We start from the raw sequence: 15,044 nt of genomic DNA, 5'->3' as shown, positions 1-15,044 counted from the left end.
GCTGAGCAAGTGCATCAAAAGTAGACAAGTCTTGAATCTGCTTTGAAATGGAAACTTTAGGCAAAAAGATACAGGCATGAGATGACACAGACTCAGTGTAACTCAGATGTGACTCCCACCTTAGCACACATTATATCCAAGTATCAACTTATTTGACCATCTCAATACATCCCAAGCTGATTTTTGCCTTGCTCTGATGCTGCAGAGTGGCAACATGGACATATTTTAAAGACAGTCCTTGCTACTACAAAATGACCACTGCTAGCAGAAGAAAATATATCAAATTACAGCAGCCGGAGACTAATTTGGCTGCAAGAGATTTCCTGCAAACAAGAGTGGTTCCCATAGCACATCCCTTGCAATTTCACTTATGCAGGTATTCATTTCCCAGTGGTGGCTCTTCACTCACAGCTGTTAATTCCACAGATGCCTTCCAGTGACCATGCCTTTCCTCAGTGAAACCTGAGGGACTTCTTTAGCCTCTTGTCACTCTTGCAGCTCCTGACATGGCAAGTGTGTGGAGGAGCTCTGCCATCTGCCATCCCTGGTCACAGGTGTACACCATGGCAGCTGCTGCCAGTCACCCTTGGACCAGCTGATGTACCAGGATGGGGCACAAGAGTCACCTCTCCTGCTCACCTAGACCAAGCTGTGTCCCAGCCAACTCCAGTGGCCCAACCTTCCCAAACAGCCATGGCTGTGACACAGGGGATCAAGAGCAGGATGGGCCCTCCTGCTCTGAAAGCCTCCCCAGACTGACTGTCAGAAGGAATCTGAAATGAGGACAGGACCTTGTTGCCTGCTCCAAAGACCTCTCAGCAGCTGGTATCCACCCCATAATAATAAGCAAAATAAATAATTCAGTATTTACACCAAGCAGCCAAACAGGAGAAGGTTTTCCACAGCTTTACTAAATTCTCTACACATCAAATAGGGCCAGGTTGCCAGGCCCAGACATTTCCCTGCAGCAGAGCTTCTGTCCATCTGTCGAAGCCTCACTCAGTCCTCTGCAGCTGTGGTTTGATGCTGACAAAGCTGAGCCAAAGGAGGACTAGAGCAGCAATGCAGATTATTTCCTGATTATTTCCGGTCTGGAAATGGGAACATTTCTTTGCCTGGGATATTTGGGACAGAGATATATGCACAAGTTCATGGCACATGAACTGAACACTCCTACAAAGTCTAAGGCTCTATCAACACACTGCTAAAACTGTCCCTGTATCCCTACTAACAGATGCAGAGCCATGTGGATGGGCACAGACCTCAATCTGTCTCAGACACCTGAAAAAACAGTGCTTTCACAGTTCAGAAATCCCAAAAAACACACAGAAATCTCACACTCCACCAAAACATCTTTTTCCCAAGATATGAGGATAATAAGCTGCATTGTAAGCTTTCTCTCAGCCCTATGCCCTTGAAACCATCCTCAATCTTCCTGCCTCTTCCTTTCCACAGCATCTCTCAGCCTCCTCCTGTCTCTTCTCTTGCCCATATGCCTCCATCAGTCGCTGCTTCATGGCTTTGCTTAAAAAACCCTTTTCGCTGACAAAACATCACATAATTATCTTTAAACTAATACAGTGTGAGTATTTTCCAGACTTGCCTAGAACTCAATACTTAGAGGCATGTGGCCTGGCTTTGTCTATTACTACTGCAAAGAATAAGATTCTGCTAATGGAAAGCTCTGCAAGGAACTGAGAAATGATCCTTGAACATCCTGCCTTGCCAGATTTCTTTTTCTGGGAGTTTTTCCCAATACTGGAATTTTACCATAGAAAAATTGAAAAGCACTATTACCAGCCTCAAGAATCTTATCTTTCTTTCTTCACCTCATCACCGGAGTGGCTTAAAAATGACAACTTTTAGGAAACTGGATGTTGGAGTCTCCTTATGTAACTTGGGTCATGTTTCCAAGCTGTCTTCCAAAAACATAGGAACTAGAAATCTGCTTTTGCTTTCCTAATGAAAATTTAGATTTGCATTTACTAACCTGCATTTACTTAATAACCTGCGAATAACCTTCGTAATAAAACCAAAATATCACCTTCACAACAAACCTTTTTCTCTTCTTGTAAAATGACTATTTCAATCTCAGTGTATGTAAAGCAGCTAAAACTCAGTTTCCTTCTTCTCAGTTTTCTGCCTGTGCATCCCATTAAAAGACATGAGGAAGATACAAACTGTGCTTGCAAAAACCCCCAGGTCAGCAGTGAGGTACAACTGAACCCCAGGCACAGTCTGCCCCAGTGGAAGACTCAGGCACAACAAACATCAGGGTATAAATGCAGTGAGCAACAGAGGATTTCCAAGCAGAACCTTTTATGGACTCTGAGAGGGGTGTTTGTTAGGCAGACACCCTGATATCGAGGTCAGTACTGTGCATGTCCCAGCAGCCCAAAGAACATGATTGAAGAGGACCTGCTTTACATGTGCCTATTTTCTATTCTTGGAAGCACTCTGCATTGCATTAGTAACATTTAGCTCGCTGGCCTAGCCAGGAGACACTCCAAGCATCCAGACCTTCTTACGTGATAGGATCCCAGAAGCTATATTTGTTTGTAAGCTGTGAATTGATTGCAGCAATATGCTGAGTGCACAGCACAGTTTCACTGCTAGATATTTATCAGTAGAAGCACAGAGCATGTTTATGTACTGGAAAAGAACTCAAACCAAGTCCATCCTCAGGATTTAACTCCTCCTTGTAGCTAATAGCATATGGCAACACTGCCAGGCTATCGCTATGTGAAGAGAGCAGATCCCAGTCTCCAATTTCTACTGAGCAGCTTATCCCATCTGAACTCTTCCTGAGGACGACAAGATTTATACAGCAATGCCATTTCCTTAAGAGATCATCCCATTGCATTTGCAGCAGTATCTACACACCTTCATACCATTTGCTAATACGGAAAAAGCTAATGTGTCATGGAAAAGATCACTGGATTCTCCTCTGGTTTGTGCACACATGTACCAAACAATCTGCTGTGCTGGCATCATCACTGCTGGTGGGAGCCAGGACAAGGCTCTCCAGCATTTGCAGCAGCTGCTGGACATTGCAGGGCTGGTGGTGAGGCATTTTGAATAATACCAAGCTCTGCAATGCTATTGGAAGTGGATGGTTCTCCACTGCAGTTGCAGCTCATCTTCCAAGGAAGCTCTTGATGTGATAAAACAGAAGGATGAGCTGTACACAGCAATGAGCTTCACTGGGATTTCAGCTCACAAGATACTGCACAGCTTCCAGGTGGCCAAGCCCTTCTGGAAGCGTGCTGAAGATGCTTAGGATACAAAAGAAGCCACACACAGCCACACGGCATCCAGCTGCTCAGGTTGGATGGTCACACACATCAGTGCATGGCAAGGAAACAAGCAGCACTATGGCCAGTCATTACGGGAGCCTATAATGCACTGGGAATGGATGCTTCCATAGCAATAGAAGCTATAAAATCTTTGTCACTTCAGCCCTTGGCAAAAAGCATGGTTAAGCTCTGCTCTTTCTGCTGTTAGTCAAACCATGGCACCGACAACTAGTCAGCAGAGCTCGTTCTGAGCTTTTCCCAGCCAAGAGGAGAATCTGGCTTCTCTAAAAAGCATGCATCTTTAGAGATAATCTCTGCAAGCAACACTTCACAATTTCAGATAAATATTTAGCAAAAATAAGCTAAGTTGTGTTACCATTAACTCCCACTGCTTGGTTCTGGTGCTCAGAGAGAAAAAACCCTACCCCAAACAATCCAGTCTGCAACTTAAACAAGACTGTGTGATGAATTAGCTGAGTAAAACCAAGCGACAAGCAGAATAACAATTAATAGCAAAGGGTTCACCTCCACTCCACTATGTATACATGTGTGCATGTATACATCCATGTATGTATAGATATATATCTGCATCTTCCAAACAGATCAGCACAGTACTCACTCTGAGTGGCATAAAGGCCCTCTGTTGCCTTATCCTCGTGCCCATCGAAGTCTCTGCTGGCCAGCTGCCTATTGGCTGTCTCCAGTCGTTCTGCAAAAAACAGGAAATACTTCAAGTATAAATATATGTATATAAAATTGCAGGCCAACCAAGAAAATAAGATGCATGCCAGCAGAGAAGTATAAATAGACTCTCTGAAGGAGGATATTAAAATGGAGGCTGACACATACATAAAAGATGAGGCCTTTGACCTCTTCCATGAAGCTGTGTTATTCAGATTCACAGAAACTGGGAGGAAAGTCTCTGCCATTCACAGCTGACATGCCCAGGCAATCATGTCTCACACTACTCAAAATGCATAAGGCATCTGCAATCTGAATTACCCAACTGTGTAAAGAGATGACTGCTTTCCTGCAGTGAAGAGCTGCCCCTAGCGCAGCAAGACATCCTGGGGAACAGGAGCCCCCAGCCCTGTGACACCACTCCTTGGGGATGCCCTGGGAAAGAAGGCATTTTCTGCAGCCAAGGACAGCTTCCCCTGGAAAGGTCCTGCCTTCAGAAACTTCCCCCCTTCAAAAAGACAATGTGTCCCACTTACACCATTGCAAAAAACATAAGTCAGCTTGAAAAAGGCACCTCATTGCAGGAGCAGTGAATACCAAAGTACCCCCCATCAGGAACCTGGATGGGCAATAGTTACCCAACATATCCTCCATTTCCTTTCTCAAAAGGATACACCCTCGATTTTAAGTTTTTTAAAAAAGAGATAACCTTTGATATGATATTGGCTACTGGCCTGTGAAGGCACTGACCTTGGAGATTTATGGGTAACACAGCATTGTTCTACATAACAATTCGCTCTTTAGCTCTTTAGGAGTGGGCAGGCATCTCGGTTTGAGACAATCGGATACTGTGACTGGTGGCCTCACTGTCAAATCCATATTTTCAAGTGTTAAACACAAAGGCACCATCTGGAGCCAATCCTTACATTTTGCCAGAAGGTTTTTTTGCCACCAGGAGGGTGACAGCAGTTTTGTGTAATGCCAATGAGCAGGGCCTTATTTCTCATGATGTGTATCTAAATATTGTGGAAGCCACTCCTCTAAAGCCTGCTGCTCTGGAGCTTGCTAATGAAACACCATGTCAACCAAAGGGGGAAAAAGCCACAAGCAACTGTAACGTACCACGGAGATCCCTGTTGAAGTCATGAAGTCTCCTAATTTCTCCTTCGAGTTTGTTTCTCATTGCTTTGTCCAGGGACTCCCTCTTAGTGGTGGTCTTGACCAAACCTTCATAAGCTTCTGAAATTCTCTGAATCTCAATTTCAAACTGAAAGGAGACAGAGTTCCTGTTAAAGCCCTGCAGGAATGTGTCCTGTTCCAGTGTTTGCCCAATAACACAAGGGGTCAGGACAAGGCTCGTGTCCAGTGCCACGCCAGCCACCAACTCTGCAATGACCGATCTCCCTGGCAGACAATGGCTTGAAGCCCCAGCAATGCTGGTGGCTCCTGCACTGGAGACCCCTGTAAACACCCTGTGGGGCAGCTCACCAAGTCACAACAATCCAGGACACCCCACTGGCATCTCCCAAAAAAGCTTGAGGTGGGCTAGACTTGATGGAACTGCTTGGTTGCCTTTGGTCTATGTCCAAGGTTACTGCTTATTAAAGCAGCCACCCAAGAGGAGAAAAAACAAGAAATGGTGTACTTGTGTGGGCTGTATTCTCTCCTAGAAAGGGTGTAGGAGGCAACATTTACTGTTCAACAGGTCCCTGATCCAGAACTTATCTCTGAGCTCTGAATGCCACCAAAAGTATTTTAGGCTCAGCTCTGGCCTCCTGTCACTTTTAAACCACTGTGATCCATTCCTTTCCATCCTTGACTGAAGACTGCTCTATACAAGAGAAAGTCTCTGTAACAAACAGAACCAATTGCTTTGGGTTCTCAATCTCTTGAAATCTGGCGAACTGCAGGCAGGGTATGCAGAGGAATCCCATAGTGGTGAACTTGCATCTTAAGACCTGAGCCCAAAAGACTGACAGAAGAATAGTCCTGGGTAGAGTTTTGCTGTTCAGCTCAATCCATCCAGCTCTTTTAATAAGATAATGTCATGTTAAGTGATACAGCTTTGGTAAAATTATCGCTGCAGAGATGATCAATGCTGATGTGGGAATCTGTTCCTGCATGCCTGGCCCTTGTGTTTGTGGCGAAAGGCTTGATAATGTGCACAGGCTGAAAAACCAAAAGACACACATAGCCTCCCACGTAACTTTCTAAATCTGGTGCTTTTTTGGCCTCTTGAGTCACGGGTGGGACAGATTCATGATTTTTGAAGCTAGGGTGCAAGCTCACCTCCACTTGCTGAAGAGTTACATCCCTCTCAGTAAGCTTCAGGCATGATTTTCCAGCTGCAGCACTTGCAGAATGAAAGCTCCAGAGACACTGGAGCTGTCACCCTACTAGGTGTGTAGGAACCCACAGCAAGGCTCCAACAGCCTGGACTTGCACCTCCTACAATGCTGGAGCCACTCTGTCAAGATACAGCTCACGGGCAGGCAGCACCTCCAAACCACACATCAAGGAAAGCCTTGTAGAGCCATGATGGGGAAACCTGATTACCTTCCCCAATTTCTGCTTCCAGCTTGTTCACAAGCACAAAAGCTGAAACAAGTGGGGCAATTCAGCCTAGCCATGAGAAAGTGCTTCTTTACTGAGTGGGTGGTCAAACCCTGGAACAGGTTTCCTAGAGAGGTGGTCGATGCCCCAAGCCTTTCAGTGCTTTAGAGGCATATGAACAATGCCCTTAGCAGGATGCTTTAATTTGGTTGTCTCTGAATTGTTCAGGGAGTTGGTAAGCCACTATCTGCAGGAGAAGATGCTTTCTCCAGACAGCTCCTACCACAGCAGAGCAGATTTGCCAGCACAAAAGTGGCTTTCCACAGCCTAACAGTCTGGCCCAATGCAGCTGGTTACCACAAGGGCTCAGCTTGGCCCTCTATATGCTGGTATTTCCCAAAACACATCACCACACCGCCTGCAGCCCTGGAGGCAAAAACTTCCTGTAGCAAGTGCTCCATCAGCACTGAACAAAATTAAAGGAGAGCAGAGGAACAGCCATAAATTGTGTTGGTGTTTCTCAACAGCTCTGGGATTTCCTTCTCCTTCTTCCATGGAGGAAAAAAAAAAACCAATTCAGCCTTTTCTCTGCCTGGTAGCTCCTGGAGCCAACCCACTCAAACAACCCACACATGTGGCATGGGGAAGAGCTGGCTCAGCCTGGCAATTAAACTTCAGCAAGGTAACACTACTCAGAAAAGGGAAAATCATCCAAAAAGCTCAAAATTAAATGCACGCAATTCCTCTTCCAATTCTTTTTAGGTAAGAAAATGAGGCAACTCATTAAACAGCACAGGGACTCACCACCACCTTGTACCTCTCTAGAAAAAAGTCTGCTCACATACGACTGAGAATGTGACAACCCTCAGAACTGATCTGTTTGTACAAAGGCCCAGGGAGTTCTACAAGTCGGGCTGACTTTCTCTAACTTCTTCTCCTATTCTGTAACAAATAAAAGTAATGGGAAGCTGGTCCTACCTAGAATAAAATTGTTACCCACAAACAAGTACTCATTCCTGACCTTTCCGCTTGCAACAGGAGGGAAGAGTTTTCACATCCAAAGTACATAATTTAACTCAATCACATTTTCAGAGGCAATGTTTGTGGGAACCGAGGAAGACCTGCCCTGACCTTGTGTTCAAACACAGCAAAAGCAGCATGGGAGGGATACCACGTGTTAGAGATTTGGTTTCCTGAAGAAAGAATGCACTTGAGTATGTGTTTCACTTTAATACTCCGCTTACATTCCCCCAAAGTCAATGGGACTCAAGTCCACACTTTGACTGAAGTGAGACTTCAGCCCATGCTTGAAAACCTTTCTGTTGGTGTCTGATGCAATAGACTTGCAGGGCATTCAAGATAAAGAGAGAACCATTTCCAGGGGTGAAAGAAACGAGAATATTTATAGGGCATTACACTTAAATACCTTTCACTGAACAACGCAGCTTTTGTAAAATTAATAGCTGAAATATTTCTTTTTGCCCACAAAGGCCACAGGAAGTTAGTAATAAAGTTTTTGCAGATTTCTTCATGAATAGTTAGTGTTGCTGTGAAATTTTTTTTAACTAAGCTTAGGAAATTCTGGGAATAAACTCAACTCATCTTGTTGTAGAGAAGGAGGCAGAAAGGACAGCAGCCACAAAACACTTGGTCTTTTTCCTAATCTGTTTGAACAGATTGTCACAAATTTCTCCCAAAGCCAAGGCTGGGACATGGTCTCTGAGAGCTGCTTCTCCTTCTATGAAGGGTGTCTCCAAGAACACCCTGATCCACACAGCATACAAAAAAAATTGAGCTCCTATACAGACTCCTAAATTCTGGGAGAAAAGACCTGCAATCTAAGCTCATTTGTGTAAAAGTGGTGGGAAGACATATATGAAACAGTAGTGTAGGGTCCTAAAAAAGTTATTTGGTCTGAGCCCTTGGGACCCAAAGCCAGCAGATCTGGGAAGCATCTCTGAATTGCCTTCAGTGAGCCTCAGTTTTAGGCAACTTCTACTTCATTTGATACAACTCTTCATCTTCTCACCCCAGGCAGCACGCAAGACATCATCCTTCTCCGCTGAAAAAAATCTGCATATTTATAGAAAAGAGCATGTGGGATCTCTTAGAAAAATGGGTTTCAAGCAAAATCTTTATTGAATGATTCTTTCAGATAAGGGGACAGTGCTTTTAGAACCAACATGCTCAAATGGATGTCTAACATCAGTTCTTAGAAACTCAATGAGCAGTGACTGAAAGCCTCGAAGACAACCCAGTTCATCCATTCCCAAACAATGGACAGCCCCACTGGTGGCTGTTACACTTCCAAAGACTGTGGAGCACCACACGAGCTTATTCTGGACAAGGTGGCTTGGGACAGATGAGAATATGCTCCTCATATGGCTCTCACTTGCATCTCTAACCCCTGTGCAGATGGTGCAGGACCCTCCTGTACCAGGAGCATACTGCCCATGGGAGACTTCCAGGGAAAGCTCCGGTGAGGCCAGCATGGAAGATGGAAGGGGAAAATATCCAGTTGAGAGATATCTGATGGACTGCTCTGTTTCATGCTAAAGGCAGTAAAGCCCACAAGGCACAGGATTACCCTTCTGTGAGACCACCACGGAGAGGCAGTGGTTAGAAGTGGCCAGTGGTGCATCCCCACTGCAGTGACACAACTATGAAGAACAGCTGCCCAAAGGCAGAAGCAGCAAGATGGCTATCCTGGCCAGGCTCCATCCCAATCTCTACACCTACCTTCTGCAGCTTGTCTGCCTTCTCGTAGTACCCCTCCAGCTCCTGCCGCAGCACGTGGTTCTCCTCGGAGAGCATCTCCACCATCTGCTGCGCCCGCTCCACGATGGCAAAGGCGTCAGGTGTCAGCTGCTGGCCCGGCAGCGTCGGGGTCTGGGCAGCCACAGGGGCCGGCAGCGGGGGCAAGGAGCCTGGGAGCAGAGGGCCAGCGGTGGCCTGCGAGGACATGGGGCTGTGCTGCTGGGCCGGCGGTGGCGGGAAGGGCGGCTGGCATTGTCGGCTGTGGGAAAGCACACATGGGGGAAGCGTTAGAGCCACACGCCCTCGAAATGCTTATGGGAGCTTTCACCTAGTGAAAGCATGGTTTTTTAATAGTGTTCTAACTGGACAGTCACGACTCCTAAATGCCAACAATTGCAGCAGAGCCTGGGTAAATTGTTTCCTCGCCTTCTCTCAACAGAGACGTACGTGTCTGGTATGAGCGCACAAAGGAAGCACTGACTCAAAACCAGCATTTTTGCCTAGGTGTGCAGCTAATACTTCAGCAGCCACCAGCCTCTCCCTGCCTCCCCTTCCCACAAACACCATGGCTGAGAAGCATAAGCTGGCAGGCTTGAAGAAAACACAAGGGATGCATTACTCACCCTTTGAACACCACTCCCTGCCCAGAGAAAGATCAGTGGATCAGCTGAGTTGGGAGGCAAGAGGAAGTGAAGTGAGCAAAGCAGCATCCCTGAGTGGCTTTAGCAAGTGGAATAGGAAGTGCTGCTGCAGAACTGCTGGAGGCACAGCCCCATTCAGTCACAGTGAGCCATGAAAGCCATCCTCCACTGGGAGACCTCATTGTGTCACTCCCCGATTAAGGGCATCTATCACTTACCAGACTTATATCAGGGAAAAATAAGCAGTGAGCTGGTAGTGGATCTGCTTGTGAGCTAGGCTTGCTGTCAGCAGGCAGCTCTTTAATACACCCAAATCATAATTTGCAGTGGCTGGAAGATAATCCAGGAGGATGTCTCAGCAGTGAGGGTAAGCCTGCAGAGTCCCTCACCCAACCCATCTCCATTCCTCCATCCACTGCACAGGCAGCCCTTGAAGCCTCAACCAGGGGAAGCAGCCTCAGGCAAAATCTCACTGTGCAAAGGCTGAGCCACTTCTCAGCCCTGATGCCAAAGTTCTGAAAGGTCTACTCTGATCTTGTTAAAGAGACTCAACCCAGACCACGTGGTACCTCAGTGTCAGGGTCCAGTTTGGCTGGAAAATAAGTTGGCTGCTGGACCCCACCTGAAGTCTGCAATCAAGCACATTCTGAATTTGTATTTTAACGTAACCACAAGCTATTAGGCTTGCTGTTGATACCATTACCTCTATTTCTGTACCCTACGCACAGCACAAGACATAATGAACACACATATTTACCCCACCAGGCTCAAAGAACCATGAATGTTTTTTCTTAGACGGACAATTTTGTTCTATATAAATACATAGTAATTATGGTTACTGTTGTCTTCAGCACCTACACAGCTTCTCAAAATAGGGTTTTCAAAGTCCTTCAGTGTTGGCCTAATTCTATTGACAATAACCCACCACTTCGTTCAACTGCAGCAGAACAAAGCTGAAAAGTGAAGGCAATTTTAAAATCCTGCCCTAGAAAATGAACAGCACTGCTCTAACAAACTTGTCCCTGCCAAGCCACACGACAGCAAAGAAAGACAGCAATTCAGCCTTAATCTTCTGTCCAAACTAGAGTGAAAGCAAATCTGCAGGCCCCCAGACACAGCACACACACAGTCCCACACTCTCATCCCAGCTTTGCCCAATGCATCCACTCCGGCACAGAAAGGTACTGAAATGCAGGAAACACCGAACACAAGTACACTGCTAACTTGGTCAGAAGTGTCCCTGGACACTTCTGACCAAGACCAGTGTCCCTGGGAAGAAGATCCCAGCAGAGATGAATGCAGCCAGCACTGAGGAAAGCTGTGCTGAGCTCAGTCTGGCCTTGAGATGGCTTTTACCTGCCTAGCATGGACATCTCTAAGGCTGTCTCTCCTGTAAATTAAACATCCACGGAGGCAGCTCAAGAGCACAGGAGAGGGGCCATTCCCTCTAGGCAGCTCCCAGGGCCAGAAGGGTTCGCTCTCAGTCCCAGGCATATTAGTTTTCTGGCAGATGTGCAGGCTAATAACTAAGGAGCTAGATGTCTACTGAAAGAGGATAAAAGACAGAAAGCCAGGGAGGTGCTGTATGACACTTCACAACAAAACACACAGGAACTAATAGAATCACAGAATGGCATGGGTTGGAAATGCTCTTTAAAAACCATCTAGTCCAACCACCCTGCCACAGGCTCAGACATCTTCCACTAGATGAGGCTTCTCGGGGCTCCAATCAACCTGGCCTTGAACACTTCCCGGGACAGAGCATCCAGAACTTCTCTGGGCAGCCTGTTGCAGTGCCTCACCACCCTCAGTATAAAAACTTTCTTCCTTATATCTAATCTAAATCTACCCTCTTCCAGCTCAAAGCTATCTCCTTTTATTCTGTCTCTGCAGGCATTGGTAGAACAACCTGCTCCACCTTTCTTATAAGTCCCTTTTAAGTATTAGAAGGCTGCCTTCTCTTCTGGAGCCTTCTCTTCTCTGGGCTGAACAGCTCCAACTCTCAGTCTGTCTTTATAGAAGAGGTGCTCCAGCCCTCTGATCACGGGCATAGCTCTCACACCATCCCCACAGTCCCCTTTTCCTTCTGGTGCTCCAGTGTTCAAACCTGGCAAGGCACCTGATGCCCATCGTGGGACTTGAATATTCTTTTGCTCAAAAATCTGAACATAAATAACATCATGAATGAGGGATGTCACTCACAGTACAAAAGATGCTCCACAAGTGAATGTGAACTCAGACAAGCACGCAACACCTCCTCAGTGTTGCTGACAGCCAGTCTGTGCTCACATATTTTACCACAGCAATTAATTCAGTTAAGTGTGAGCTTGTCTGTCTTTACCAAAAGAAAAGGCACCACCGGTTTTGTGCAAGTAAAAGCCCAACTGTCCGGATACAGTTACACCCCTGCAAAGACACTTGGTAGAAAGCACAAAATTTGGAAGATTTGCTGCAGGTACAGATTTTCTCACTTCTTTATGGGAATAGCATAGAGCAATGGAATTAAATTGATCTCTGAATCTAAACCAGAGGAGATACAGCAATCTTTCTTTTTCATTATGAAGCACAGCAATCTTTGTCCACAGATACACCCCTTAGACCCTTGCATGAACTTTTGACACTGTACTTTTGGGAAATCTTAGCCTTTCATCAATTTCATCTTTTCTTGTCACTTTAGTCTGTCTAGCTTTACACTACAGAGGAAGGAAAGACCACAGAGATCTCTATTTTCTTGAACTGCAAATGATTTTCTGAGCTACTAAAGATTTACACCCTATAGCAGCAGCCAGCCACCAAAGTCTCAGCAGCCATGGCCACAGGAGAGATTCTCCAGCATTTTCCAGCCCAGAAACTGAACAGGTACAACTGACTTTATATCTCTTGAAGCACAGCTATTCAACAAAATTAATGTTTCTAACTTCCTTTTTACTTGTTTAATCTGTCCCAATTTAGTTCTGACTTAGCCAACTGCAAAATCTCTGAGTACATACGTAATAAAATAAACACAGCAATTCACACTAACAAATCAGCATTTGCAAAAATAGGAATAACAGCAGCTTAGTTCCTATCCAAATTCTCATGTAAAGCTCCAAAGAAACGCAGCAATCAGGATTATCCTGAGGTCCTTTGGGCTTAGTAAAGAATGACATTCTCACAATGCTTTTACTGTATTTTAAATGTTGATCTTACTCTGCATTAGAGCAGGTTAAAATCTTTCAGCCAAACATTCTAGTTAACAATCATCCTTTTTAAAAGCATGCAACAGTGGAACACTATGAGTTTTGGCTATCTCTGCGATATTTCAGCTACATTTCTATTAAAAACATATTTTTTGTTGGCATTATTGTAGAAGTAGGGCCCCCATAAGCTTCTGCAATGTATTGTAAAGAAGGAAAAAGAGAAAAAAAATTAAGGAAAACAGCGTTTTGAATAAAGAGCACCAGCAGGCCGTGAGGCTTTCAAGGGCTACTGTGCTGGGGTCACCAAGCACTCTCTTTCTTTTCACAGATATAGCATAATAGCTTACTATCTATAGCTTGCAATGCAATGTCTTCAGCAAAACAATGGACCTCACTTTCATAAGAAACTCCTCAAGATGCTGGGGTTGCCCAAGCCCCCAAATTTAGGCATGGTCTTAATAGTCCTCTTATACTGGACCATCTGGGAGCAAGAATTGCGAAGACAGAGAAATTTGGGGAGAATTTTTAATTTTATGTGGAAATAAAAAGCCTGGAAAGGAAAATTAATGATAAAGTCCACTTGCTGTTGATCACCAGGGAATCATAAATACAAAAGAGCTGTTGTTGGATAAAGCAGCACAGTATTAGTAAATGAAAATGCCTGTAAATGTTCTGGAAAGGAAATTCCACCTCAGCCTTGCTACAGGTACAGTGAAGCTCTCCTCTGTTCAGGGATGGAAAGGGGCCAGTGGAGGAAGGACTTTGTTTCCAACACACCGTGGCATTTACATTCATAATTAAAATGCCTTCCTCTAACCTATTTAGCTCATCTTTCTCTGAATGCTCTGCCTTCCTTTGCCTCTAGGGCAGACTGGCCTATTTCATCTTTCAAAGACTCTCCCAAGGAACTTCATCTCACAACTTCTTGCATCTTCTGTGGATGCTCTGGCTGAGTCAGCGATGAGAATAAAGCGTTTCTGGGATGCAGTTCTTTGAAGTTGCCTTAGGCTTTTACCGTACAATGAGAGTAAAAAACTGTGTGAAATATGCTTATTCCTGCCCATTGACTGGGAGCCTTCAGTCAGGATACTAACCTCAGACCAGGTGTCTACCTGATTTCATTATGAGTTCTGCAGTCACGAAGCAGACTTCAAACACTATTCTGTCTCAGCGGGAATAACGTGGAAGACACAGTATTATGACCATGCAGGAAAAAGTCAGCAAGCCCAGTCTGATGGTCAGGGTGCAAGGAAACACAATTATAGATCCATCACTAAATGGTGATACAGAAAGAAATGGGAGATCATTTGTCAAAGCCCAGACATGGCCCTCATGGTATTCTCTGTCCTATGGAATCAGCAATAGTTTCAGCACCTTGTAAAGACAGGTGTTTGTTTCAAAAAACATTCTGCAGACTTGGACTCACATGTCTTGAATTCACTGTTTCGTGGGTGACATTTGTTAGTTCTGGAAAGACTTGGCCCAGCTTCTTTGGCACAATTACGTGAAGATTCTGCAGGGAAAATGATAATCTAAAAAGCACATGCTGTATCAAACATACCCTTGATAGTAGAGAGGGACAGGATATTGTATTTCCTCACTGAGATCTACACTCAGAACAGATTCTTAGCATAAGGAAAAGGTGCCTTCCTGAACCTCTGCACTTCTAGAGGAACTAGCTGGGATAATAACAGAGAAGAGTAAGGAGAAATGACAGGGCATCATCCAAGCTGTGCAAACAGCTTCATTTCACTTTCATTTATTTTAATGTAAGGCATCTTAGACCTGAAGGAAAGGATACAAAGCAAAGCTCTTCTGCAAGGCTGTCAGATGGAAATGTAGCCTCCAACCCAGGCTCATGCTTGGGCTATCCTTGCAGAGGAGAGCCAGGAAAAGTCAGTTTGGGTGTAACATCCTTCAGCTTGTCCACAGTGCCA

At 45.1% G+C, this 15,044-nt stretch overlaps 1 protein-coding gene across 3 annotated transcripts in view; it reads right to left on the bottom strand.

Moving 5' to 3' along the window:
- Positions 1–15,044, bottom strand: part of AMOTL1 (angiomotin like 1) — a 74,161-nt gene that overhangs the window by 19,722 nt on the left and 39,395 nt on the right. For all 3 annotated transcript variants that reach the window (XM_059838574.1, XM_059838575.1, XM_059838576.1), the window contains 3 exons: positions 9,270–9,546; positions 5,100–5,244; positions 3,916–4,005 (listed from right to left, as the gene is read on the bottom strand). In XM_059838574.1, the coding sequence (XP_059694557.1) occupies positions 3,916–4,005; positions 5,100–5,244; positions 9,270–9,546 (512 nt within the window). The remainder of the gene's footprint in view (positions 1–3,915; positions 4,006–5,099; positions 5,245–9,269; positions 9,547–15,044) is intronic.

The sequence above is a fragment of the Haemorhous mexicanus genome, chromosome 2 (assembly GCF_027477595.1).
Source record: "Haemorhous mexicanus isolate bHaeMex1 chromosome 2, bHaeMex1.pri, whole genome shotgun sequence".
Taxonomy (NCBI): Eukaryota; Metazoa; Chordata; class Aves; order Passeriformes; family Fringillidae; genus Haemorhous; species Haemorhous mexicanus.
Note: the sequence above shows the minus strand (reverse complement) of the source record. Positions and strands in the feature narration are given on the sequence as shown.